Source organism: Microcaecilia unicolor, chromosome 2 (assembly GCF_901765095.1).
Source record: "Microcaecilia unicolor chromosome 2, aMicUni1.1, whole genome shotgun sequence".
Classification (NCBI taxonomy): Eukaryota; Metazoa; Chordata; class Amphibia; order Gymnophiona; family Siphonopidae; genus Microcaecilia; species Microcaecilia unicolor.
The window spans coordinates 135,642,832-135,670,560 of NC_044032.1; the positions used below are offsets into that span (position 1 = coordinate 135,642,832).

General features: G+C 40.7%; 1 protein-coding gene across 10 annotated transcripts in view; it reads left to right on the forward strand.

The window, feature by feature from the left end:
* Positions 1-27,729, forward strand: part of XRCC4 (X-ray repair cross complementing 4) — a 344,725-nt gene that overhangs the window by 226,209 nt on the left and 90,787 nt on the right. For all 10 annotated transcript variants that reach the window (XM_030193348.1, XM_030193345.1, XM_030193352.1 and 7 more), the window contains one exon: positions 25,327-25,477. In XM_030193348.1, coding sequence (XP_030049208.1) covers positions 25,327-25,477 — 151 coding nt within the window. The remainder of the gene's footprint in view (positions 1-25,326; positions 25,478-27,729) is intronic.

The following is a 27,729-nucleotide window of genomic DNA, read 5'->3' on the forward strand; positions in this document are numbered from 1 at the left end:
GTGTGGTCTGATATGTATTCAGAAATGTTTCTTCAAGTTCAGCCATAAAGAGGTTAGCATATTGGGGTGCTGCCCTGGTGCCCATTGCAGTGCCCATCATTTGTAGGTAGATATCATTGTTAAAGCGGAAATAGTTGTGAGTTAGAATAAATTTGATTAATTTTGTAATAGTTTCTGGTGAGTATTGATGGTCCAGTGTGGATGTTTTTAGGAATTTCTCACATGCAGCTATGCCATCTGCATGGGAAATGTTGCTGTATAGTGATTCTACATCCATCGTGAACAGAAGGGTACCCGGTGGTAATTGCTTGATATTTTTCAATTTTTTCAGAAAGTCTGTGGTGGATTGAATGAAGATGTTTGTCTTGTGCACAAGAGGTTTCAGAATCCCCTCTATAAGTCCAGATATTTCCTCAGTGAGTGTGCCAATACCCGATATGATTGGTCTGCCAGGGTTTTCAGGTTTGTGGATTTTGGATAGCATGTAAAATGTGCCCACAGAGGGTTGGTTTAGTATGAGTTTCTTAAGATGTGGCTGTACTTGTTTAGGAAATAATCTGATAAGGTCTTTCAGTTGTTTCGTATAGTCCTGTGTGGGATTTTCAGTTAGTTTCCTGTAGTATGTTTTGTCTGACAGCTGTCTGTGCCCTTCTTCAATGTATTTTTGTGTGTCCATAATCACCACTGAGCCCCCTTTGTCTGTGGGGTTGGTGATAATGTGTTGGTTGTTTTGTAGGTTGCTTACGGCTGCTCTTTCTGGTGGAGTAAGGTTGTACAGGAATTTCTTTTGTTTGCTGGAAAGTTGTGATTTTACCCTGTACCTGAAACTTTCTATGTATCTGTCTAATTTATTGTTTTGTCCACATTGTGGGGTGAAATATGTGTTATTTCGTTTAAAATTGTGTTCAAGTCTGTTGGGTGTTACTTTATTGTGAAAATGTACCTTCAGGCGGAGTTTTCTAAAGAATTCTTCCAGATCTGAGTATAATTGAATTTCATCAAGCTTGCTGGATGGGCAAAAGGAGAGTCCTTTGGAAAGTACAGAGACTTCATGTTGTGATAATTGATAGTTTGAGAGGTCTACTATCCCCAATTGATTTACATTTCCGATAGGGAGATCAGAGGTGGTTTGCTTGCACAGTATTTGCAGATTTTCTTGATCTCCTGGTTTGTTCAGATTTTGATTTTCACATACCTCAGATGGATTGTAAAGTGTATGCAAGTTGTTTGGGCCTGTTAGGATTGCAGCGCCATTTCTGCTCCAAGGTAAGTTGTTTTTCTGTCTGTGATTGTGCAGGAGAGAAGACAGCTCCATTTCTTTTTTGCAGATAGCAATGTATTGTTTCTCTACTTGTGTGTTATGCAGGTCATCCCTAAGTTGGCTCATAAGTTATAACTGAAAACTCCAAGTTCTTTTTCATGGATATTTTATCGCATTTTTCAGTTATAACCTAAAATCAAAAATTATAATCATAATACAGGAAATATACATAATTAAATGACAAGAGAAACTGGTACCAAACATATAATATTAACTACAAAAATTTCCAAATATTTCTGAAATATTGGCCTCCTGCAGTGCTGTAGAGATGGAGACCCGTTTACAATGCCGTGGTAGAGCTACCATGACGTCATGCGCCAATCCAGCACTATCTCCGGCCTTCTACAGGAGGCGGTAGTATTGCCACCCTTAGTGCTTGCCATTTTTGGCATGACAAAATTTTTTTTATTTATCATTGGCTTATCGTGGGAGCCCTTACTACCTCCTAAAAAGGTGGTGGTAAGGGCTCCTCCTGGAAATGCTTTATCCCCACTGTGGTAAAAGGGACCTCGGCATGTGGCAAATCTATGTGCTGACGCTACCGCAGGGCCCCTTTTACCGCAGCTTAGTAAAAGGTGCCCACAGTGAATTATATACAATGGTCCCTTTAAGAACTGATGGCTTGTGTGCAAAACTTTCAGCCTATGTGCAAAAATGTCTACTGACCAAATTTGTGAGCAATCATTTGCAGCAGATGTTGTTGATTAAAAATTGTAACGAGGTGCAACATTTGGGGAAAATATTGATTTTTTCATTTTACCTTAATAGTAGTCTATAATAAGTATATTTTATATCTTACGTAACATGAATTAAAAACAAAAAAGGAAGGCATTTCAAACTTCTGATGGAAAGTTAATTGAGAACTGTATAGTTGTTATACCTTCCCCCCCTTCCCCCAAATAAAATCCCTCATACCGAGGCTTTTGTGTTTTTTTAACAGAATCACAAAGCATAAAGGGAACACTTTTAAAATTTAGGGCTCTGTTTAATAAGGTGCAGTAGCGTTTTTGGTGCACGCTAAAAATTAGCGCACACTAAACGCTAGAAACACTCATATATTCCTATGGGTGTCTCTAGCATTTAGTGCGCGCTAAAAATGCTAGCACAGCTTAGTAAAGAGGGCCCTTAATTATTGTCACCATCAGTCTATCCTATATAATAATTTGCACCTCCAACTTTCTACGTCTGGATGCCTGGGTTCGTAACACAATTCCCATTGGTCCACCCTCGCGTCTAAACATGATGACGTCAGAGGGCGGATCAGTGAGAGGGAAGGGAAGCCAGCACCAGCCAGCCACAGAACGTTGGAAGTGCAGATAGAATCGCGGGAGAATCGCCCCCCTCCCTCTCCCCCCCCCCCCCCCCGTCCTCCCAGTTCCAGGCCTCCCTCCCTCCCTCCCTCTCCTCCGAGTGCTAGCCCGACCTGCGTTGCCCGCCCTCTTATCCCAGTCCTCCGCCTGCCCTCGGGGTCCGGCGGTAGCAGTGAAAGGCGAGCAGGCACGGCGCTTCAGCCTGCCTTCCCTTCTCTCTCAGCTCTGCCTCTGGTCCCGCCCTTCCAGAAACAGGAAGTGAGGGCGGGACCAGAGGCAGAGCTGAGACAGAAGGGAAGGTAGGCTGAAGCGCCATGCCTGCTCGCCTTTCACTGCTGCCGCCGGACCCCAAGATAAGAACTTTTAAATTCTGGGCGGCACGCAGGAAGGCGAGGGGCAAGCAGAGGACTGGGAGAAGAGGGCGGGCAATGCAGGTCGGGCTTGCACTTGGAGGGGAGATAGAGGGAGGGAGGCGTGGGGGTCTGGAATTTGGAGGAAAGGGGGGCATAGAACTCGGAGGGGATGGGAGGAGAGGGAGGGAGGGGTTTGGAACTCGGAGGAGAGGGAAGCCAGGGGCATGAAACTCAGAGGAGAGGGGGGCCTGGAACTCGGAGAAGAGAGAGAGGAGGGCCTGGAACTCGGATGAGAGGGAGAAGAGGGGGGGCCAGGAGCTAGGAGGGAGGAGGCCTGGAACTCAGAGGAGAGGAGGGGCCTGGAACTCGCATGAGAGGGGGGCCTGTAACTCGGAGTAGAGGGGGGAGGAGGAGAGGGGGGCCTGGAACTCGGAGGAGAGGAAGGGCGGGGCCTGGAACTTGGAGGAGACAGAGGGGGGCCTGAAACTTGGAGGAGAGAGAGGGAGAGAGGCCTAGAACTCGGAGGTGAGGGGGGGAGAGAGGGGGCCAAGCTGGAACTTGGAGGATAACCTTGCTAGCGCCTGTTTCATTTGTGTGAGAAATGGGCATGTTTTACTAGTAATTATATTATAGCGCCATCCAACGGATGGGACCATAACAGCCAATTTAGCTAAGGAATTGATCTTAGCTGCTAAGATTAGGCAGATGTGAATAGTTCAATTTCTCTGTGTTGTTTTCCACAACTAACTAAGGGGTTCTTTTACTAAAGTGCGTTAAAATCTGGGCTTAGCATGTTTTAACACAGGACATTTCAGTGCGCTAAGTCCAGATTTAACGTGGCACTTTTCAGGGCTTTTTTTTATTTCCAGGTCAAGTGCTAATGTTCCAATTAGCACGTGAGACTGCAAAAAATTAATGTGGGATCACTGACTATGTGCTGTTTAGGAGACTTTAGTTGCTTCTTTGTTAACTCTGTGTTATCTGGTTAGTGTGCACCAATAATGTGCTAGCTGGATAACGCAGGAATTCTCAATGTCCACCCATGACATGCTCCCTTCAAAAATATTTCTTAAAAATCAGTAGTACACGGTTAGCGCACACAAACAAATATTGCAAAACTCTTTAACTCATTGCTGCGGTAGCATCTTAGTCTGTGCAAACTACATGTTAAATGGCTTAACGCCCTTTAATAATTGTATTTTCTTGTGTACACTTTCACCCAGATTCTATATATAATGCCTAGATTCTGTGTGGTAATACAAGCTTATTCCATAACAGTGCGCTTAACTTAATTGGTTAAGAAGTCAATCTGCACTATTAATTGGATGTCAAACAATTAGGAGCATTAATTGACATTAATTAGAAGTTATGCACAGAACTCCCTAAGCGCATTCTATAAGGTGGTGCGTTTAAATTGTAATGCATGTTGTCAAAAGGAGGTGTGGTCACGGCCGTGGAATAGGCAGGTCGTGGGCATTTCGACAATTTACTTTCAGTGTTATAGAATATACCTGCTCTGCTCCTAATTTAGGCATCAGGATGTACACCAGGTTCTACTTGGAGTAATTCTTTACGACTAAATATAGTTGTGTGGAGCTGTCTGGCCAAAAGTTGTTCGTTAGCGGACCCTAAATTAAAAAAAATAAAAATAGAATTTAAGCAGTTAAGTTACATGTTGACCCCTTTGTACTTCATGCTATGTATTAATATTCATGGAAATACTTCAAATTTCAGTTAAAAATATAGGGCTTAGACTTTTGAAAGGCAAATGCTAAATAGCAAGATCTGTAAAAGCAGGTATTCACAAGATATTTGTCAAAAATAAACATATTTGGAACAGCTCCATATAGCATAACTCCTATTGTTTCTCTTCCTTAGGTCAGAACAGAATGAGCAGTATATGACATTTGCCAAAAAATATAAGGGGTCCTTTTACTAAGCTGCGGTAAGCACAAGCATGTGCTTACTGCAGCAAAAAAAAAAAAGCCTTACTGCAGGGTGCACTCTGTAATTTGGGGATCGGCGCACACTACCCACAAGCTAAAAAATATATATATTTTTTCACTTTGGGGGTGGGTCTAAAAGCAGAGAGTGGGCATGTTCTGCACTAATTGGTTAGTGCAGCTACATTGCAACACGTCAAATGGTTAGTGGTAAAAATGGCCTTAGTGCATGGGAATGACCAGCGTAAGGATGTTCTAAGCATACTTTTTACTGCTGCTTGACAGGGCCCCTTAGTGACTGTTGAAATGTATTCCAATGATAATGGAGGGTAAGAATAGGGGTGTGATTTGTAGGGTGATAAGGTGGTAGACAGCTTAAATTCATGGTTCATAGGGGGTTCATGGAGGAAGGAGTGGCCTAATGGTTATTGTAGTAGGCTTTGATCCTGGCAACCTGGGTTTGAATCCCACTGTAGCTCTTTGTGACCTTGGGCAAGTTATTTAACCCTCCATTGCCCCAGGTACAAAGGAACTTAGATTGTGAGCCGTCTAGGGACGGAGAAAGTACCTGCATATAATGTGTACAGCGATGCGTACACCCAGTAGCGCTATAGAAATGATTAGTAGTAGTAGTAGGGTTAGTTATCAAGCTACATTATCGTAATAATGTGTGTGCTTTGCCTCTTAAAATGTGTTAAAGGGCTCTTATGCATTTTTCATTGCTATAACGCTGTTTTTTTTCCATCACTGTGCAATACATTGTAATGAAATACAAAGCATGTAAATGCATGGGAATGAGATTTCACTCTCTCCGCCCGAATCCGCTATACCTCCCTGCCCTGCGTCTTCTCGAGATGAGATACAACGGCTAACAACACCGGAAGTCGGTAGCGGTTTAGCCTTGATCAGCAGCTCCTCACCTCAGAACACAGGCGATACAATCATGGAAGCAGATGTGGAAGCTCCCAGGGAGGTAACTTTGCAGTCTATTTGGACCATATTACAAAATTTAATGGCTACAGTCACAAAAGTATCGCAGGAAACTACTATACTGGTAAATAAAGTAGACTCTCTAACCTTAGCCCTTAAAGATGTAAAGCAAGACATGCTGACTCGAGTAACACAAATTCAAGTTGAACATCAAACTTTAAAATCTACTACGGAGATGTTGATTAAAGACAAAATTATGATTGCTCGCAAAATAGAACAATTTGAAAACTTCAATAGGAGACTGAATTTAAGAATGTTAAATTTTCCGTTGGCCAGAGGGATATCGGCTCTTGACTTTTTCAAAAAATATTTGGTTGAAATTCTTAAATATCCACAAGCTGTAATCCCACCGGTCAATAAATTGTATTATCTTCCTGTTTCAAAAATAACTGATAACAGAGTTTCTCAAGAAATTGATACTTTGAATATTTCAGAGCTTCTAGAAGATTCATTATCGGAGGTTAAGGATCGACGGACTTTGCTCATCTCTTTTGTCTTCGAACAGGATTTAAATTCTTTGATGAAAGTATACTTTAAAAATTCTTCAAAAACTTTCTGTGGACAAAAGATTTGGGTATTTCCAGATGTTGTAAAGACTACTCAAGAACGACGTAAAGCCTTTTTGGCTTTTAGAGAAGAGGTTAGGGCGATGGGAGCCTCATTTCTATTGGCATATCCCTGCAAATGTTGTGTGAAATACCAGGATAACAAATATGTTTTTCTTGACCCGAGCCACTTGAAATCATTTATAGAAGTTAAGAAAATTATTAAATAGACTGCATATAAAAGACGGAGTTTAAAATAGTCAGTTTAAGGTCAGGCCATTTGCTAAGTTTTGGTATATGTTTTCTAAATATACTCCTATTAAGTGCTCTTCGCCCCCCCCCCCCCCCCCCCCCCCCGTAATGTATTGTGGTCTGAGAAGGCTTAAGAAAGCCATAGTGCTTTTTTCTTTTCTTTGTAAAACTAATATGTAAATGTAATACCTGCCGCTTTTCTGTTTTATAAGTGTAACTTGTAAATGAAAAAAAAAAAATTAAAATAAAAAAAGCATGTAAATGCATGCAAAACACTTATTTACTATGTAAAATCCATACTGCAGCTTGCGCATTAGCATCAGGTCACAAAGCATTGGTCCAATGGCTCCCCCTCTCCAGCAGTCACCCCGATCCAAAATGTCTCTCCCCATAAAGTCCCCCAGACCTGGATGACCTCCTCTATAATTAAAGGCCCCCTAACCTGGAACCCCTCTTCAATCAGCCAAGTACCCCCCTCCCCCCCAACCCTCCAATAGGGCATTCTGGGCCTACTTTCAAGATCCCTCGTGTTCAGTGATGTTCAGGCAAGAGAGATCCCTAGTTGCTCCTACTGTTCGTAGCCCCAGGTTCAAAATGGCGCCGTGAAGTCCTAGTGGTAAACTTATGATACTACTGCTAGGGGTCAAGGTGTTATATAAGGGCCTTTTGCCTTATTCAGCAGCTTGACCCCTAGTGGTAGTGTCTTGAAGGCCACACTGTGGATTTCTCCTGCAAGGACCCCTCAAAACATCAGGGATCTTCAAGGGTAGGTCCAGGAGGATGGAGGGATAGGTTGGCTGAGGAGCTGTATGAGGAGTGGACTTCTGGGTCTATGGGACTTTATGTGAGATCCTTCTGGGTCTAGAGGCTTTATGGGGGATCAGGGTGAGACCTTCCAGACTGGAGTGGCTTTCTTAGCTGGCATCTTAGTGGAGCTCACTTGCTGGCCTCTTTAAGAAGTGCTTAGAAGCACTGAGCTGCAGATTGGTGCTTCTGGGACAATAGAAGAATGCTGCTTGCAAGGTGGCTCACAAGCAGTGTTATGCATATACTATTGGGGTCAGTAACATGTGATACTAATCTACTGCCAGTTACTGACTCCCTCTGTAACCTAAAGTGTGGTAAAATTTTGAATTGTACTGCATCTTGACAGCTTTTTCCAAATAGTGTCTCAAACTCAGGACAAAAATGGCTTATCAGAGATCTACTTAAGCCCTCTGTTCTTCCAAAATTTCAGACCTGTTCCTCAAGCTGTTTCAGATTTATTGGGGAGAGGGGGGTTTATATACACACAGGATCTCATAAGCTTTTCTTTGGATAGAACCAAGACCAAGAACACACATACACATTAATACTCTGGATAAGGTCATATATTTTTCACCATCACGAACCCTTTTGTTAATTACAGTTTCTTTCCCAGGTGATCTCAGTCTCAACATTGTGGGTTTTTGGTTTCCTGTGTTCATCTCATAATCCAGGTGTTAATATTCATGCCATCCTCCAGCTGTGCTAACAGTGAAGCCTAGCTTCTAGTCAAACACAAAACAAAAAAAAAATCAGTGCTGAGTCATGATTATTCCTAATTGTATTATTTATTTGCTGGCTCTAAACTAATTTCTATGTTTTTAGGTCCATTCAGTAAATTCTTTCTCCAGTTTATGTTAGAGGAAGATAGCTAATAACATGAATAAAGAAATAGAAGAGACAAAAAAAAATATTGTTCAACAGTGGTTCTCAACCCTGCCCTGAGGGTCCCCCAGCCATTCAGGTTTTCTGGATATCTACAGTGAATATTCATGAGAGATTTGTATGCACTGCCAGCATTGTGTGCAAATTTCTCTCTTATTATGAATATCCTGGGGTCCTCCATCTGACTAGCTGGTGTCCTCCAGAACAGGTTTGGGAACCACTGTTGTACAGTAAAATCCAGCTAAGTGTGTTTAAATAGCATACCCATTACATTCATTAATAAAGCATATATCAGAATAATGTCATAAATCACTCATCTTGTTGAATGAAATTGTATGTTTTATGCCTTTTCTGTGCTGATGACTCTTAAGTGACACTAACATATATAAAGGTAACCAGCAGAAGTACGTGTGGCATAAAAATACTCATAAAGCAGTGATTTATTGTACCCTCAGTGAACCCCTACTTAGCTGGAAAATAATGACATAAATTTACAATGTATAAACATGTAAGAATAGAAGCCCCAAATATAAAGTAAAACAGATTGCCATTCTTAATCCATGGCCACTTCTATATAAACTGCAGCATGTGAGATTTTCAAGGATTCAGACCCATGACCCTGTGCAATAGAGACAGGAAACCTGCAGATGAGCCACAGATGCTGCTTAGCTACAACATAAGTTCAAGGAAATGTGAGCAGTGGTAGAAAGAAATGCAGGTACCCTGAAGAAGGCCATTGGTCCATCAGGAAGTGTCTAATCACTGATCATATATAAGGAGAGTCAGGCAGACACATCTTTGTTGGTATGACAGTTCTCAATGAGCCTACCCTGCATTTATTGCTACCCAGATCTTTTTTACTGCCTGGTAGAGAACATCCAAAAATCAAATGGTGAACATGGCCATTTGCGAACCAGAAAACTGTCTATCTTTTTGTTTTGAAAATGGCCATTTCTTAGACATTTTATAGATGTTTTGTGTTCAGTGTGTTCTTCTTTTGTAACCTTCCCCCCCCCCCCCCCCCCCAAAAAAAAAAAAATGTCCAAGGGGAAACACTCAAAAACAAGCCATTGGGACATATGGAGGGCCAGCATTCTTAGTAGACTGGGCACACAGACATCCCAACAGAGCAGTGGGGCACCCTAGGGGGCGCTGCAGAGGACTTCACATAAAAGGTCCCAGCTCTGTTGAGCAGGGACTATCTTTTTCATGTTAATTTGTACAGCACTGTGTAAGTCTAGTAACGCTATAGACATGTTTAATGGTAGTAGTAGTAGGTACGCATCTCACCCTTACTCCTTTCTATTGTATGAGGAGACCTCAAAAGCCCACTCCAAATCTACTGTACCTGTCACGAAATGCCTAGCCACCTGCCTGGGGTTACCCTGCGGCCACTTAGAGGGTCTATCCCCAGCACAGCTCAGGTCCACCTGCACCTTCTGCTTGTGCTCTACACTAGCACCCTTCTGCAACTGACTGGGTCACAACCGCCTCTGAGCAAGTTTCCTGCTCTCAAATTATCCCCAGTGATTTCTAGGTTACTGAGGCCACACTCACAGTGGTCCCACAGTTCCCAGAAAGCACTCACAGACCCAACACACAAACCACCAGGATTCTTTTTTAGTCTAGACATGCAGAGTGAACAAACAATTGTGTTTATTCTCTTAAAAATATGGAATAGTGGAACAAAATAGTGCAATATTCAAACAATAACAGGTAACTGAAAATGGATCAATTAGAAGACTAACTAAAACATCTATATACTGTCTAAACAATACCTGGGAAGATCAGGACATATAATTTTTCACAGAGCCTTAGCAAAGAGATCCTGTCTCCATCTTCTTCCAGACTAAGACTGATGCATCGTTCAGCACTACTGGGTAATTTTTTGAAAACCCCAGGCCAATCAGAGCCCACAATAGTCAAGTCTCAAATAAAAACTGGTTACATCACTGCAGACACTTCCTGTTATCTGTGTGCCAAATAAAGAAAGACAAGTCAGTCCTCTGTAACAGCTTTAAGCATAAACGTGCACCATCTGCTGGCCAAATAGGAGAAATACACTTCAAACATGATGCAGGAAAATATCCAATATATATTTACATGCTTAAAGCACACGTTTTCTTCACAGTACCCAACTAGACACCACTATAGTAGCCCATATGGCTGCATGTGTCACCTATATGTGGGTACAGTAGGTATTGGAGGGGTTACACTTTCCACCACAAATGTAACAGAGTGAGATATGGGTTCTCTTCTCTACAGTGCACTGTACCAACCACTCCAGGGACCTGCTTGCTAGTCTAATAAGACTGGCCATAAGAAAATTAAATTAAATTTCAAATTCAACACCGATAAAACTAAATTCTTAATGGTTACTAATCCTCATCACACTATAACTCTTAAATCATTTACCATCGAGAACATCATATATCCCCTGGATTCAACTATGAAAATCCTAGGAGTCACAACTGACCAATTCCTCACTCTAGATAACCAAATTTCCAAAGTGGTCTCAAGTGTCTTCAATTCATTAGGGAAATTGAGGAGTCTTAGAACATTCTTCACAAAATCAATCTTCCGTACCCAAGTTCAATCCCTAATCCTAACAAAATTTGATTACTACAGCTCTATTTATGCAGGTCTCCTCAAAAACTACAAACCACTCAAAACACTGCTGTACGTCACTTCAGAGTACCATGCTTCACCAAAGCAACCCCCCTTCTATACGATTTACATTGGCTACAAATAAAATATAGAGTATCATTCAAACTATGTACCTTCATTCACAAAATTTTATATGGTTCGACCCCAATATACATGAACAACCTCATTTAATTACCCTCACATAATGGCTCTAAATTGTCTAGAGAATACCTTATCCTACATTTCCCTAATTGTAAGAAAATAACCTACAAAACAATACATACTGCTAACTTTTCAAATCGAGGCAGTAAAATTTGGAACTCATCACCTAAAAACCGTCAAATGCACCGATTATTTGTTATTACGAAGTCTATTGAAAACTCACTTCTTCAGTCAAGCCTTTAAGGAAATAAGCTCTCTTTTCAAATAAACTCATGGCATTAATTTTTACCTTATCCCACCTACCACTACTCCTGTCTATCCCAGTTAATCCTAGCCATTTACCTTTTTCCTCCATATTTCAGTTATCTAGCTTAAATCACTAGGGGCCCTGTTTACTAAGCCGCGCTATAGGCACTCTAGTGATTTAGCGCGCTGTCATGAAATGACTAGCCACCTGCCTGGGGCTAGACCACAGCCACTTAGAGGGTCTATCCCCAGCACAGCTCAGGTCCACCTGCACCTACTGCTTGTGCTGTACAATAGCATCCTCCTCCCACCAACTGGGTCACAACCGTCTCCAGCTCTCAAATTATCCCCAGTGATTTCTAGGTTACTGGAGGCAGCACTCACAGACACAACACAGAAACCACCAGGTTTCTTAATCAGTCCAGACAGAGTCAATAAAGTAAAAAAGGTTTATTGTCTGAAAAATTAGAACAATGAGCAGAAAAGGTGCAATCAGCACAAACCACCAGGTTTCTTAATCAGTCCCGACAGAATCAATAAAGTAAAAAAAGGTTTATTGTCTGAAAAATTACAACAATGAACAGAAAAGGTGCAGTCAGCAGAACAATAACAGGTAACTGAAATATGGATCAATTATAACACTTAAGAACTACACATTTGTTTACTATCTAAATGGTACCTGGGGAGATCAGGACACGTGGCTGCTCACAAATTATCAAATATAACTGTTTACAGGGCTTCAGCAAAGAGATCTCTCTCTCTCTCTCTCTCTCTCTCTCTCTCTCTCTCTCTGCTCCCTGGCTGAAACTGAAGGCAAAACCAGTAACTCCTGGATAACTTCAAACTCCAGGCCAATCAGAGGCCAGAAGAACAAAATTTGAAAATAGCTGGCCACATCACTGCAGGCACTTCCTCTCTGTGCTTAAACTAAAGGAGGAATCATTCACTTATCTACAGCAGCTTAAAACATAACATGTACCACCACCTGCTGGCCAAGCTAGAGAAATACATTGCAGGAAAATGTCAAAACAATTATCACAGGTTTAAAAACAAAACACTGTTTTGTCACACGCATGCTAAAAATTAGTGCACGCTAATGCTAGAGACACCCAATGGTGTCTCTAGCATTAGCACATACTAATTTTTATTGTGCGCTAAAAACGCTAGCACACCTTAGTAGAGAGGACCCTAAATATTTAATTACATCTGTTCCTAACTCATGTTTTACTGGTCTAACATTATGTGATGTACTTTACTTTCTGTTAATATATTTTGAGCATGTTCATGCTTTTCTAATTGTTGTATAAGCCACATTGAACCTGAGTTCTATTCTGGTTAATGCAGGATATAAATAAATAGATAAAATAAATAAGAATATAAGAATAGCCATACTGGGTCAGACCAATGGTCCATCTAGCCCAGTTTCCTGCTTGCTTCCAACTGCTTGCTGCCAACAGTGGCCAATCCAGGTCACAAGTACGTGGCAAAAATCCAGTTAGTAACGACATTCCATGGTACCAATCACGGAGCAAGCAGCAGCTTCCCCATGTCCATCTCAATAACAGACTATGGACTTTTCCTCCAGGAACTTGTCCAAACCGTTTTGAACCTGAGACACTAACTGCTGGTACCATATCTTCCAGCAGCGAGTTCCAGAGCGTAAACTATTCTTTGATTAAAAAATTATTTCCTCCTATTTGTTTTAAAAGTATTTCCATGTAATTTCATTGAGTGTTCCCTAGTCTTTATACTTCATGAAAGAGTGAAAATCAATTCACTTCTACCCATTCTATACCACTCAGGATTTTATAGATTTCAATCATATCCACCCTCAGCCTTCTCATTTCCAATCTGAAGGACCCTAACCTCTTAGCCTTTCATCATATGGGAGGAGTTCCCTCCCCATTTATCATTTTGGTCACTCTTCTTTGAATCTTTTCTAATTCTGCTATATCTTTTTTTGAGATACTGCGACCAGAATTGAATGTAATACTCAAGGTGAGGTTGCATCATGGAGCAAAATAGAGGCATTATGATATTCTTGGTCTTATTTTGCATCCCTTTCCTAATAATTCCTGACTTGTTTTCTCTTTAAAATGTTGCAAGGGCAGATCCTTAATTACATGCTTACTTACTTTCGTTTTGCACTCCTAAATAGATATCGGAGGCATACTCCAAATATCAAAGGAAAGAAAATATTAAGATTTTTTGATGGGTTATTAGCACTTCAGTGAATATGTTTATGGAAAGATGTTGCAGGATTGTTTTTTCTATCACAGTCCTGTCATTTAGGACACTTTTAAAAACCCATTTATTTATAAAATTGTGTATCTAGTATTATTTTCTTCTCTTCACTGCTTCCTAGAAGTTTGTTCTGGTCTCTTTGATTGGAATCCACTTAGAACTGTAAGGTGTTAGCGGGTAATAAGCCTGGGTGTAATGTAATGCATCTTATTTGCTTTTTTGGCTGCCGTCGCACATAACATCTGAAGCTGTCAGAGTCTGGTATGTATTGTTACTTTCAAATCTTTGGGGGTGCGAGGGGGTTATTGACCGGGGGGGGGGGGGGGGTAAGGAGGAGTCATGCCTTAATTTCTCCAGTGGATATCTGGTCATTTAGGGCACCTTTTCATAACTTAGTTATGATTGAATCAGGTCTAGATCAAAATATCTTTTTAGCCCTGGATGTTTTTGCTTTGTTCCATTATGGCAGAAAAACATCCAAGTTCTGGGAACACCCAAATCCCACCCTCAACAATTCCCCCTTGTGATTTGGATGCACTGCAGACGAACTACATAGAAAAAGTCTGAAAAATGAGCTTTGTACCGCTTTTTGGGTGTTTTTCTATTTCAAAAATGAGCCCCTAAATATCACATGAAAATGTTTGATTTAAACAATCACAGACTCCTGATGCAGGCTACTCAGCTGAAATACACCCCGTGTTGAGTCATTTAAATGATGATGTATAGATTTTGGAATATTATTAAAATCTTGGTGGCACCCTTGGTTGGTGAGTTATTTATCAACTCCACTGTTTTCTTGTGTTTTACTTTGCAATGTGGAGTATTGTTCTTCTGTTTCTTGTTTGGTGGTTAAAAATTTAAACAGCACAGAAAAGAGAGAAACTAGGAGCAAGCCTTAAATAAAAACATAGGCAAACCTGCAGAAAGAAAAGCTGAGAGAAAAGACTAATCAGCAACTATAGAAGCTAACTGGTGAAAAGAGTACAGATAAGGAAAGGAAGGACAGACAGAAAGAGAGAGTGATAGAGCAGGTGCAAATCTTCAGTCTGCTGTGTCCCAGACATCTCATTTGCTCTGGGAATGCTAGCATAAATAGGTAGGTCTGTTATATGAAGATTGCATGCAGAAAGACAATGGCAAAGCATTCTAGAGTGCTGGTACTATATTAAAGAAAGGCACAGTACCTAGCGGAATTCAACCAGGCACGTAAAACAGGTGGTATTGACAAATGGAACTCATGAATTGATTGAAGAGATCAGACTGCTATATATGGCATCAGTAGGAAGACAGATACAGTGGCCGTAGCCTTTAGAGGCTTTTAATGGAAGAAGTAACTAACTTGTTAGTCTCACTCATATACACAAGGAGTGACACGGGCTACACATACTGCAGCAGGACATGTTTTTCCATTTCTATCCTAGCTGAGATAACATTTTATCATCTCTGAACATTATATCATCTCTCTGACCCAGTGGCGTTCCTGGGGGGGCTGGCACCCGGGGCGGATCGCCGATGCGCCCCGCCCCCCGGGTGCAGTGCCCCCCCCGATGCAGCGCGGACCCCCCCCCCCCCGGCGAAAGGACACCCCCACAAAGGAACCCCCCCCCCCCGCCGGGTGCACGCCGCTGGGGGGGGGGGGGGGGGTGCCGCGCGCGCCTGCCCTCCGTTGTTCCATGCTTCTTCTCTGCCCCAGAACAGGAAGTAACCTGTCCGGGGCAGAGAAGAAGCATGGACCAAAGGAGGACAGGCGTGCGCGGCACCCCCCCAGTGGCGTGCACCCGGGGCGGACCACCTCCACCGCCCCCCCCCCCCCCCCACCTAGGAACGCCACTGCTCTGACCTCATGTGCAACTTTCTTTAAATTAGTCGCCTTATTTTCTAACTCCTCTTACTCTCTTGCCTATCTATATGCTCCTTCTTGGCTTATACCCTACACTGTCTATTAAAATTTTCTATTAAGTACTGTGTTGACATTGTAAGTAGTGTACTATGCCGTACTTTGTATTGTTATTTGAATATTTTTACTGCTGTAATTGTCTATTGCATATGCTTGATTTATTCTACGTGTACACTGCCTTCAGTGAATTCTTTCAAAAAGGGGTTAAATAAATCAAAATAAATAAATATAAAGCCCTATGTGCAGGAGTCAAGATGGTAAACTGTATACTGAATTATATAGATAGCTAGTATTGATAACAGTAGTGGTGTGACATGGTCAAACTTCAATCATGATGTAGAACTCTAATAGCAGTATTCTGAACTAACTGAAGCCATTTGACAAAAGCAAAATTGTTCCTGGTGTACCCAGTGTTTCCCAAGTCGGTCCTGGAGAGCACCCTTCCCAGTCAATAAATAAGCTTGAAAGAGACTTGCATATAATGTAGGCATAGATCATAGAGCAGGGTTAATTGAGCTACATTACCAAGTTAATCACAAACCAATTGAAACTGTCGCATAGCAAAAAAAAAAAAAAAGTCCATCACAACTGTGGATATATGATGAGCCTCAAATAAAAGTGGTTGGTCAAGGACAACTCCTAAGTACTTAAGTCTACCCAAGGTTATTGGATAAGGGAAGGATGGAATGAATGACAAGTAACACAAGAAATGGTCTTCTTGGCTGGGTTTAAGATGAGGTCCAAGAAAGTAACAAGGCAAACAGTTTCCAAGATCCAATATGGTAATCAACAAAAAGAGCAGATCATGTAGAAGATGCAGTTTTTGTTAACTATTTTAGCTCCCAGGTTTACACAAACACACCCAATATGGCATATTTCACCACATTCTCTTTTTTAATGCTGATAATCAAGATTAGCTCCACACCCTCAGTTTGAGGCTTTTGTAAATATGACTGACTGATGCTACTGGAAAACAGTGATCATAACATGATCAAGTTTGAGCTACTATCTGGGACAAACCCACAAAGGAGATCTACTGTGGTTGCATTTAATTTTTGAAAGGATAACTATAATAAAATGAGGAAAATGGTTAAGAAGAAACTAAAAGTATCGGCTGCAAAGGTTAGGACACTAAATCAGGTGTGAACGCTATTCAAAAATATCATCTTGGAAGCCCAATCCAGATGCATTCCATATATTTGCAAAGATGGAAAGAAGAGAAAACGTCAGCCAGCATGGTTAAAAGGTAAAGAAAAGAGGCCATTACAGCCAAAAGATTGTCCCTCAAAGAATGGAAAAAAGACCCAAACGAAGAAAATAAGAAGCAACATAAGCACTGGTAAGTCAGATGCAAAGCATTAGTAAAGACAGCTAAAAGAGAATATGAAGAGAAACTTGCGGCTAAAACTCACTTTTTCAGGTACATCAGAAGCAGAAAGCCTGTGAGGGAATCCGTGGGACTGTTAGATCATGAAGGAGCAAAAGGGATGCTCAGGGAGGACAAGGCCATAGCGGAGAAACTGAATGAATTCTTTTCTTCTGTCTTTACGGAAGAAGATGTAAGAGATCTGCTTGTACCGGAAATAGTTTTCAAGGGTGATGATGTAGAGGAACTGAAAGAAATCTTGGTGAACCTGGAAGATGTACTGAACCAATTTGACAAGTTAAAGAGTAGTAAATCACCTGGACCAGATGGCATGCATCCAAGGCTACTCAAAGAACTCAAGCATGAAATTGCTGATCTGCTGTTAGTAATATGTAACCTGTTGTTAAAATCGTCCATAGTACCTGAAGATTGGAATATGGCCAATGTGATGCTGATTTTTAAAAAGTTTTCTAGGGGTGATCCAGGAAAATAGAGACTGGTAAGCCTGCTGTTGATGCTGGGCAAAATAGTGGAAACTATTATAAAGAACAACACATAGACAAGCATGGTCTAGTGGGACAGGGTCAGCATGGGTTCAGCCAAGGAAGTTGTTATGATTGTGGTCTGAACCCCTCTCAAACTTACCTCTTTCCTGGGGGTCAGCTTCTTAGCTGGCTTCTGTTTCTTTGTCTGTCCTTTCTGAGCTGGCTCTGTCTCTCTGTGCTGGCAGCTTCCAGCAGCAGGGCTCTAATTGTTTCACTATACTGCACCTGTGTGGGTAGTCTGAGTTGCTCTAACTCTCTTTGGGTGTACTGGCTTCAAGTGTTTCACGGTATTGCATTGGTGTGGGTTGGGCCTCTATGGTTTTCAGTGTGCTCTCTGGGTTAGTGTGCTGTTGCCTGGGTCTAGGGAGTGTGACATCATCAGGGAGGGCCTTGATAAGGAAGTGGGTTCTTTCCTTCAGGACTTCGCAACGTTTGCTTCTGGCTACTTGCTTTAGGTCCAGGTTAGTTTAGTGCAGTCAGTGTGCACTTGTGTATGGTGGGTTTGTCTTCCCTGTTTTTCTCTTTTGTTACGGTGTGTAGCACTGCTGTTAGTGCAGTGCTGGAGTTTGGTGCTGGGAGCTCCCTTGTGAGTAAGTGTTTAGGAAGCACCTTTTGTTGTTGGGGTATTTGGCTTTCCTGTTTGTTTCCTTGTGCTTTCCCCGCTTTCCTTGTGACCTGTGTTTAGCTGCTGTAGCTGGGTGCTTAGGAAGCACCAGGGTGAGAACCCATGTTTAGCTGCTGCAGCTTGGTGCTTAGGAAGTACCAGTGTTAGGTCTGGCATTTGTCTTCCCTTCTTTTTCCCTTGTGGTTTCCCTGCACTTCTGTTAGTGTAGGGCGTAGGGGCACCCCTGTTAGTTTCTGTTGGGAGCACTGCTGTTAGTGGAGGGCTTAGGAGCTTTTCTGTTGGTGCTGGGCTTAGGAACACTTTTGGTCACTTTAGGAGTTAGGTGCACTTCAGTTACAGCTTGTTCTAGTCCTGGTCCCTGTGTTGTCCAGTAAGTCCTGCCAGCTACTCGAACCCATGAGCTCAACTCCTGGGGGGCTTAGTAGCTAAGTGCAGGTGAAGCTGTGTGGACCAGTCCAGTGTGCTCCAGTCCCGTGTTCCAGTCCGGGGGACCAGTCCAGTGTGTTCCGATCCGGTGTGTGTTCCAGTCTGGTGTGCTCCAGTCCAGTGTGTTCCGATCCGGTGTGTGTTCCAGTCTGGTGTGCTCCAGTCCAGTGTGTTCCGGTCCGGTGTGTGTTCCAGTCCGGGGGATTGCAGTCCAGTGTTCCAGTCCTGTGTCCTCCAGTCCGGGGGATTCCAGTCCATGTGTTCCGGTTCGCTGGGCAGTGCCTGCAGTCCCTGCCGGTGTGCTTACCCAGTGTTGGTTGGTGGGTTTTGCCTGCTGCTGTCGCTCCTCGTCAGCAGCCTAAGGGCTCACGTTTGCTCCAGAGCCCAGCCCCGCAGGCTCTGAACCTGAGAACCTGACAGAAGTCTTGCCTCACGCATTTGCTTCATTTCTTTGAAGGCGTGAATAAACCTGTGGATAAAGGTGATCCAGTTGATGCAGTGCATCTAGATTTTCAGAAAGCTTTTGATAAAGTTCCTCAAGAGGGACTCCTGAGAAAATGAAAGAGTCATCGGATAGGAGGCAAGGTTCTGGTGTGGATTAGGAAGTGGTTATTGTACAGAAAACAGAGTGTAGGGTTAAATGGTCAGTTCTCTCAATGCTGGAGGGTGAACAGTGGAGTGCCACAAGGATCTGTACTGGGACCAGTGCTATTTAACATATTTATAAATGATATTGAAATCAGAACAGTGAGTAAGATGATTAAATGTGCAGATGATACAAAACTATTCAAAGTTGTTAAAACACGTGTGGACTGTAAAATATTGCAGGAAGACCTTAGGAAATTGGAAGACTGGGCATCCAAATGGCAGATGAAATTTAGTTTGGACAAATTCAAGGTGATACACACTGGAAAGAATAATCAGAATCATAGTTGCCTGATGCTAGGGTCCACCTTGGGGGGTCAGCACTCAAGAAAAAGATCTGGGTGTCATCTTCTGAAATCTTCTGCTCAGTGTGCAGCGGCGGCGGACAAAAAAGCAAACAGATGCTAGGAATTATTAGGAAAGAGATGGTGAATAAGACCAAAAATACTATAATGCCTTTGTATCTGCTCCATAGTGCAACCACACCTTAAGTATTGTGTTCAGTTCTGGTCACCATATCTCAAAAAAGATATAGCAGAATTAGAAAAGGTTCTAAGAAGAGTGACCAAAATGCTAATGAGGCTGAAGAGGTTAGGGCGTTGGAGGCAAAAACAAATAGTAAAAATTTTTTTTAGGTATATTAAAAGCAAGAAGTCGGCAAAAGAATCAGTTGGACCGCTAGATGGCCGAGGGGTAAAAGGGGAAATCAGGGATGGCAAAGCCTTAGTGGAGAGATTAAATGAATTCTTTGCTTCGGTCTTCATCGAGGAAGATTTGGGAGAGATACCAGTGCCAGAAATGATATTCAAAGCTGAAGAGTCAGAGAAACTGAATGAAATCTCTGTAAACCTAGAGGATGTAATGGAGCAATTTGACAAATTGAAGAGTAGCAAATCTCCTGGACCAGATGGTATTCATCCCAGAGTACTGTTAGAATTGAAAAATGAACTGGCGGAACTATTGTTAGTAATATGTAATTTATCTTTAAAATTGAGCGTGGTACCAGAAGATTGGAGGGTGGCCAATGTAACGCTGAGATTTAAAAAAGGTTCCAGAGGGATTCTGGGAAATTATAGACCGATGAGCCTGACATCGGTGCCAGGCAAAATGGTACAGACTATTATAAAGAACAAAATTACAGAGCATATTGAAAAGCATGGATTAAAGTGACAAAGCCAACATGGATTTAGGGAAATCTTGCCATACCAATCTATTACATTTCTTTTAAGGGGTGAACAAACATGTGGATAAAGGTGAGCTGGTTGATATTGTGTGTCTGGATTTCCAAAAGGTATTTGACAAAGTGCCTCATAAAAGACTCCAGAAGAAATTGGAGAGTCATGGGATAGGAGATAGTGTCCTACTGTGGATTAAAAACTGGTTAAAGGATAGCAAACAGAGTAGGGTTAAATGGTCAGTATTCTCAATGGAGAAGGGTAGATAGTGGGGTTCCCTAGGGGTCTGTGCTAAGACTGCTGTTTTTTAACATATTTATAAATGATCTAGTGATGGAAGTAACTAGTGAGGTAATTAAATTTGCTGATGACACAAAGTTATTCAAAGTTGTTAAATCGCGGGAGGATTGTGAAAAATTACAAGAGGACCTTATGAGATTGGGAGACTGGGTGTCTAAATAGCAGATGACATTTAATGTGAGCAAGTGCAAAGTGATGCATGTGGGAAAGAGGAACCCAAACTTTAGCAACGTAATGCAAGGTTCCACGTTAGGAGTCACCAACCAAGTTCTTAATGCACAATAGGACATTATCTCCTATCCCATGACTTTCTCATTTCCTTAGGAGTCTTTCATGAAGTACTTTGTCAAATGTCTTTTGAAAATCCAGATATACAATATCGACCAGCTCACCTTTAGCCACATGTTTATTCACCTCTTCAAAGAAATGTAGTAGATTGGTGAGGCAAGGTTTCCATTGACTAAATCCATGTTGGCTTTTTCTCATTAATCCATGCCATTGTATATGCTATATAATTTTATTCTACCATTTCGCACGTCTCCAGTATCAGGCTCACTGGTCTATAATTTTCCGGATCACCTCTGTAACCCTTTTTAAAAATTGGTGTTAGATTGGCAGTGCTCCAATCTTCCAGTACCATGCTTGATTTTAATGATAAATTACATATTACTAACAATAGCTCTACAAGTTCTTTTTTCGGTTCTGTCAGATGTATACTGTTTGGTCCATGTGATTTGCTACTCTTCAGTTTGTTAAGTTGCCCCATTATATCTTCCATGTTTAGAGAGATTTGTTTGTTTGTCTGACTCGTCAGCCTTGAATACCATCTCCCCACATCTTCCTCGGTGAAGACCAAAACAAAGAATTAATTTAATCTCTCTGATTTGGCCTTGTCTTTCCTGAGTGTCCCTTTTACATATCCAACTGATTCTTTTACCAGCTTCTTGAAATACAAAATTCTCCTGTTTATAAAGGTGTACAGCTGCCAGCAAGAGGCAGTTGAAGAATCCTCAAGGCTGAAGGAAGGACCTTGTACTAGAAATGGTTGGATTCAAAGGTAAAACTGAGATACTTGCTAATGTCAGTTAGTGCACACTAAGCTTTAGTAAAAGGTCCCCTTATTTGTTAAAATTACACATTTATTTATTTATTACATTTGTACCCTGCGTGTTCCCACATAAAGCAGGTTCAATGCGGCTTACATAGTAAATAGAATTATAAAGTATTATATGGAAAATATTACAACCTGATATAAACATAGTGGTAGTAAGGTTTAAGAATATGTGAATTGAACATGGAAAGGTAAATGAGGCAAGATAGACAAAAGGAAAGAGATTGGGAGGGGTATGGTATAGGGAAGAAGGAGACGAGAAGACTGGGGATGAGTATAAGGAGTTGGGAGACACGGTTTAGGGTATAATCATCCTCAGAACAGGAATTAAGTGAGTGGGCTATAATGTTAAGTTGGGATGTTAGGGTAAGCTAACATTTTCCTCAAGGTGATAATTGGAAGCAGCTAGCTTTTGATTTAGGACATTACATTTAAAGGCTATCCAGTTGTAGTTTGATGCCTTAAAAAGTAAAGGGGTCTTTTACTAAAGTGCACTAGCGTTTTTAGTTCATGCTGAAAATCAGCTGGTGTTGTGACACTCATTATATTCCTATTGGCTTCTCAATATTTAACCCCAGCTAAAAACACTAGTGCACCTTAGTAAAAGACCCCCTAAAATATGCTTATATTTTGCTTTTTTGAAAATGATCTTAATACGTTTTCTGGTACTTTAGTCATTAGTTGGAGCTTGCAGGAAGCTTGTTATAACACCACACCTAATAAATTGCCGTGGCATAACTGGAAATAATAGTTATTACTGATCTTTATTAGTTTAAACATTTCAGATGTCATAAATTGCACAGGGTAAAGTGAGCATATGGACCTTACTATAAACAGAGCCAGTTTATTAATATGTATTGAGCTATACAGTGTATCATGTTCATATATATAAGCCCGTAACTGGCTAAATACCTAATGTGATTGCGGCACACTTGCGTATAAGAAAGTCTTAATGAACCATGATTACTAAATGAACCTCATAATTCTTTGCCGTAATGACCTTTATGAGATTAATATTTTATTTCATTTATTATAATTTATTTTTTATAAAATGGGTATGAAGTTTCATGTAGGTGTAGAACCTTCTTGATGTTCTATCGAAACATTGAATCAGACATGTTTTTCAGTTTCTAAAATTTGACCTAATTTCACAGGAGCAAGCCACATTTGGCAAAGTCAGGCTGATTTGAAAAGACCTGAGAAAATTAAATTGGTTAAAGATGTCTAGCATGAGAATATTCTATGAAATGTTATTTGATACATGGAAATAACCCAAAGAAAATACCTAGTGATCATATATAAGGATTCAAATGTTGTCATATAATACTTTTGTATCTTTAGGTACGTTGGCTAACAACTAGTTTCATTTATTTTGTTATAAACTTTTCATTTCACATTTGTCTGCAGACTTTCACACAGAAAATCATATCTATTAAAAGCAATGAGTTACTTTATTGGGGCAAAATATTATATTCCAAGATAAATTACTAAATCTTTATTCCAGCTCAGTTGAAACTGATGCTGGGGCTTCTGGTGCCATGAGCCTTTATTCACAGCTACTCTGGGGTTTTCTTCTGCTTTATTTGGACTGAGCCCGGGAATCCTGCATCTGGGCGCCTTCTGGAAACTTTTAAAGCCAGTCTCTTTCTCTCCTCCCCCCCCCCCCCCCCCCCCCCCCCCCCCCCCCACAGTACACCTGTGCTGAAACTGGTGCATAGCATACGATACTGAAATTTCATGTGGTGATTTAAATACGTAATCACGGTTTGTGCTTTCCCTACCCCTGACCTAACGCTACCCCTCTTTTTCCATGAGTAAAATTGCTGCTCTGTTTTATAGTGCTCATAGTTATACCCACGTAACATAGGGACCCTTTTTCCACACTGCGGTAAAAAGTGGCCTAGCTTATCCTTATGCAGGTCATTCTCACACACAAAGTCCATTTTTATCACTGGGATAAAATGGCCAATTTCTCAATTTTCCCCAGTAATGACCATGTGTTAATTTTCCCATTAGTGCGTGAGCCCCTACTGCCACCCATTATGTAGGTGGTAAAGCCTCACGCGCTAACCACACTCATCAAGCGGCAATGTAGCTGCACTAACCAATTAGCTCAGAACATGCCCCCAAACATGCCCCTTGCATTAAAAAAAAAAATTTAATTTTTTAGTGCATGGGTAGCGCGTGCACATGCAAAAATTACCGCAGCTTAGTAAAAGGACTCCAGAGTACCATATTAGATGACGACAGATAAGATCTACACGGTCCATCCACAAGGGAAGTTTTCAAACATACATTTTACATGTATAATTGCAAAACAAAATCTGAAAATGGGGATAAATCCACTTAATTGTCAGTCTTACTATATAGCAGCACTTTTGGACTGCTGGCACAGTGTCGACTTCCCAGTGCAAATCAGCATTGGATGGCATGAGAGCGGAGGGAATTGGGAAGGGAGGGGCATTACCTCCATGGGGGCAGCCAAAAGGAATCTGAAGAGGGGGTAATAGTATTGTGCGGAAGAGATGGAGTGTTGTGGTCTCGGAGGTTTAGAGATAGTGTCAGATACGGCAGTATTGGGATATCCAGAGGTAGTGAGGTTGTGGTCAGGGAAGGTGCAGGCATTGGTGTAGGGTGTTTGATCAGCTATTTTGGATGGGATGTTTTGTACATGGGATTTATTTTTGTGATAAATTCTAGTTACAAAGTTTTCCACTAGCCCCCTAATTCTATAAAAGTCACAAAAAATTACGTACTAAAATGTGGACACTCACCCAATTTGCGCGTGCAATTTAATTAAATGAGCTAATTAGCGACAAAAATCAGCTTTATCAAGCAATTATTGGCACTAATTAGATGTAATTGGCATTTACGTGTGTAAATTTAGGCGCATCCCAAAAAAAGGGTCATGGACAGTTCAGGGAGGATCATGGGCGTGTTTTTTTGTTACACACGCAATTATAGAATAAGGGGGCTCTGCACTTATATTTAAGTGCGGGTATTTGCATCACATTTTTGTTGGTGCGTCTAAATTTAAGTGTAACCACTCCGGGACTGATGAAAGGAAGTTTTGTTTGTTTCGGAAATGGAATTACTATCTGCACAGGTATATGGGCAAATTAGGCTGGTAAGGAAGGTGTTGGATCTAGTATTGCAGAGGAAGAGTGGCTTAACCTTTGCTCTTTTTGTTGCCACTTATACCAAACAAATGAGATTAGAGGTTACGCCTTAGGAGTGTCTGAGGATTACTGTCAATCAGTGTATAGATTTTGGCATATCATAGTTATAGACCCCTGATGCAGACAAATTATGCTAAAATATGGCCATATCAGGTCATTGTGTCATGATCTATTGACACACTTTGGGTGTTACAATAAATTGTAATTTTCTTAAATCCTGGTGGACTCCTGAGTCGATTGTCATTCCTCCTCTTGGTTGTCACGGCTGTTCCTTTTCATACGGAATGATTTATAACATTGCATTGTTTTTTTTCTCAGTGTTTCACTTATATCCTCATATCACTGTTTTATTTTAGCTACTTTAGCCAGAAGCCATTCCCTTCTCAGCACCCCCGATGATGTTCCAGATGTTGCACCAAATAGAAAACGGAGGCAACGGCAGCAGAAAAAATTAGTGACAGAAGGCAAAATAACTAAGAGAGAACCTGCGACTCAAGAGCAGGAAAGGTAATCAATGGCTTAATGTTTATGCTATTAATAAATCAGTCAAACAATCCACCCCTAGTAGAGGGACATTAAATACCAACTCAAAAGGAACCTAATGTTACTATCAAAAAAATGTGGAAAGGGACTCTCAGGTTTAGGCTGATTTCAGCCAGCCCTATATATATTGCAAGCGCATAACCTTGCAAGAGCATAACCTATCACCAGTCCCAACAACCACAATGGATAATATCAATTGCTTATAAACTACTTATTGTAAAATGTCTTGCCAAGATCACTTTACTAACAAGTAGGGCAAGTTTATTCCCCAATATGATTCCTAGGAGGCACTTATACACTATCTAAAAATATATGACATTTTAATTGAGTTAGGGAGATCATTGGTTATATAAACCAAATCCAGTGCTTCAAAGATCTATAATTAATGAAAGTGGTATATTTCAACTAATCATTCAAACTAAAAACAATTCTACATGGAATTAAAAAAAATGTGTGTGTGCAAGTAATACTTATCTATACCACTGATATCCACTGTTTTGGGGGAGGGGGGTTAGTATGGTGCAGTTCACTTTTACTTCAGCTGTCTCCAACAATGAGTTGTTTTTCTTTTTTTCTATAAGTATTTATGCATGCATTTCTTCTTATACATAAGTTATAGTTTTAGTTTATTGAAACTTGCTAAACTGCTGTAAGTGGTGGCCAACTATTTGGCCCCCCAAAAGTCAAAGGAGGCCATAAATCAAAACATTTCTTATGTACAATCTAACCAACACTTGTCTCAATGTGTGGATCTACCTGCCACGATCAAATTGTCCTTAAGCTGCCATTACTATCATTCACCACTCTACCTAATGTTGAGTTTCATAGTGGAGATGCTTCAAGGACTTGGTGTAATGGCCAAAAAAAATGTAATAGCTACTGCAATATAATAAACATAAACATAATTTTTGTACTAACCATAAGAAACTTGTCCCACAGCTTTTAAACCCCTTACATAATGGTGAATAGATGCTTTCCTCAATTTTGTAAAGATGATGTCAACAGCAGCAAACAATATTAAGATCTATGTTTGACGTATTGACTCTACCCAAACTCCACCCTTGAACCTGCCTACATGTGGATTACGTAAAAGTTTGTGTCTGCTTTTCACTGTGTGTACTTTTATGCACATAACACATGAGATGATTTTATAGGAAACTTTTTGCACATATAAAATTGGGTTTACAATCAAAAAAATCCTTTATGAAATTATCCTCTGGATACTATATAGCGCGCCTAGAGATCTGCGCCAAAATCAAAGCATATTCTATAACAATGCATGTAACTTAATTGGCTTAATAAGCTAATTAGCATTTAAAACGGTGCTTAACAAGCAATAATGAGCACTAATTGTCATTAATTAGAATGTATGTGCACAACTCACTAAGTGCATTCTGTACTGCAGTACACCTAAGTTCTAATGCGCTCAGGCTAAAAGGAGCATGGTTGTGGGTGTTCCAAAATTTGCATATGTAGTTATAGAATATGGCCTAATGTTACTAAATCTACTCGCCGGGATTTATGCCACATTTTCATTGATATAAATAGAGACATGTAATTTTAGGTGCTGATAAAGCAACTAAGCTTATTCTGGATACTGCACCTAAATCTAGGCATCGCTGATAGAATACGCTTAGTCAGCATTGATTTCCATGCTGATTTTTTAGGTGCCATATATAGAATCTCCCTCTATGTGTATAATAGCACCAATCCTCTCAGTAAGGGGCCCTTTTTTTTTTTTTTAATTTATTATTTATTCATTTAACAATATGTTACAAGAAAACTTCTTGAGTAGGGTAGAGTCAATAGTAAACGTTTTACACCAGTAAATAAAAAGAAAAAAACAAAACAAAAAGGAAAAGAAAATGTGAATACATCTTCACTTTTCTAAATCTATTGACTCTCAAGTCCATAAACGGAGATCCAAGATTAAATAATCTAAGGGAGAAATATAACATAGGAATTAATTTAAACAACAATTATACTCTGCTAGAAAGTTGTACATCATCTTCTTCTACTGCTTCTCAATTTTAACTGAGGCTATCAATTTTGAAACATGAACAGGTTCAGTAAATATATATTTTTTTACCCCCAAGCCTTATTATGCACTTGCAGGGGTACCTTAAAAAGAAGGTACCCCCCAAGTGCAATACCTCCGGCTTAGTGAGCAAAATTTGTTTCCTCCGTCGTCTTGTCTCCTTAGAGACATCAGGAAA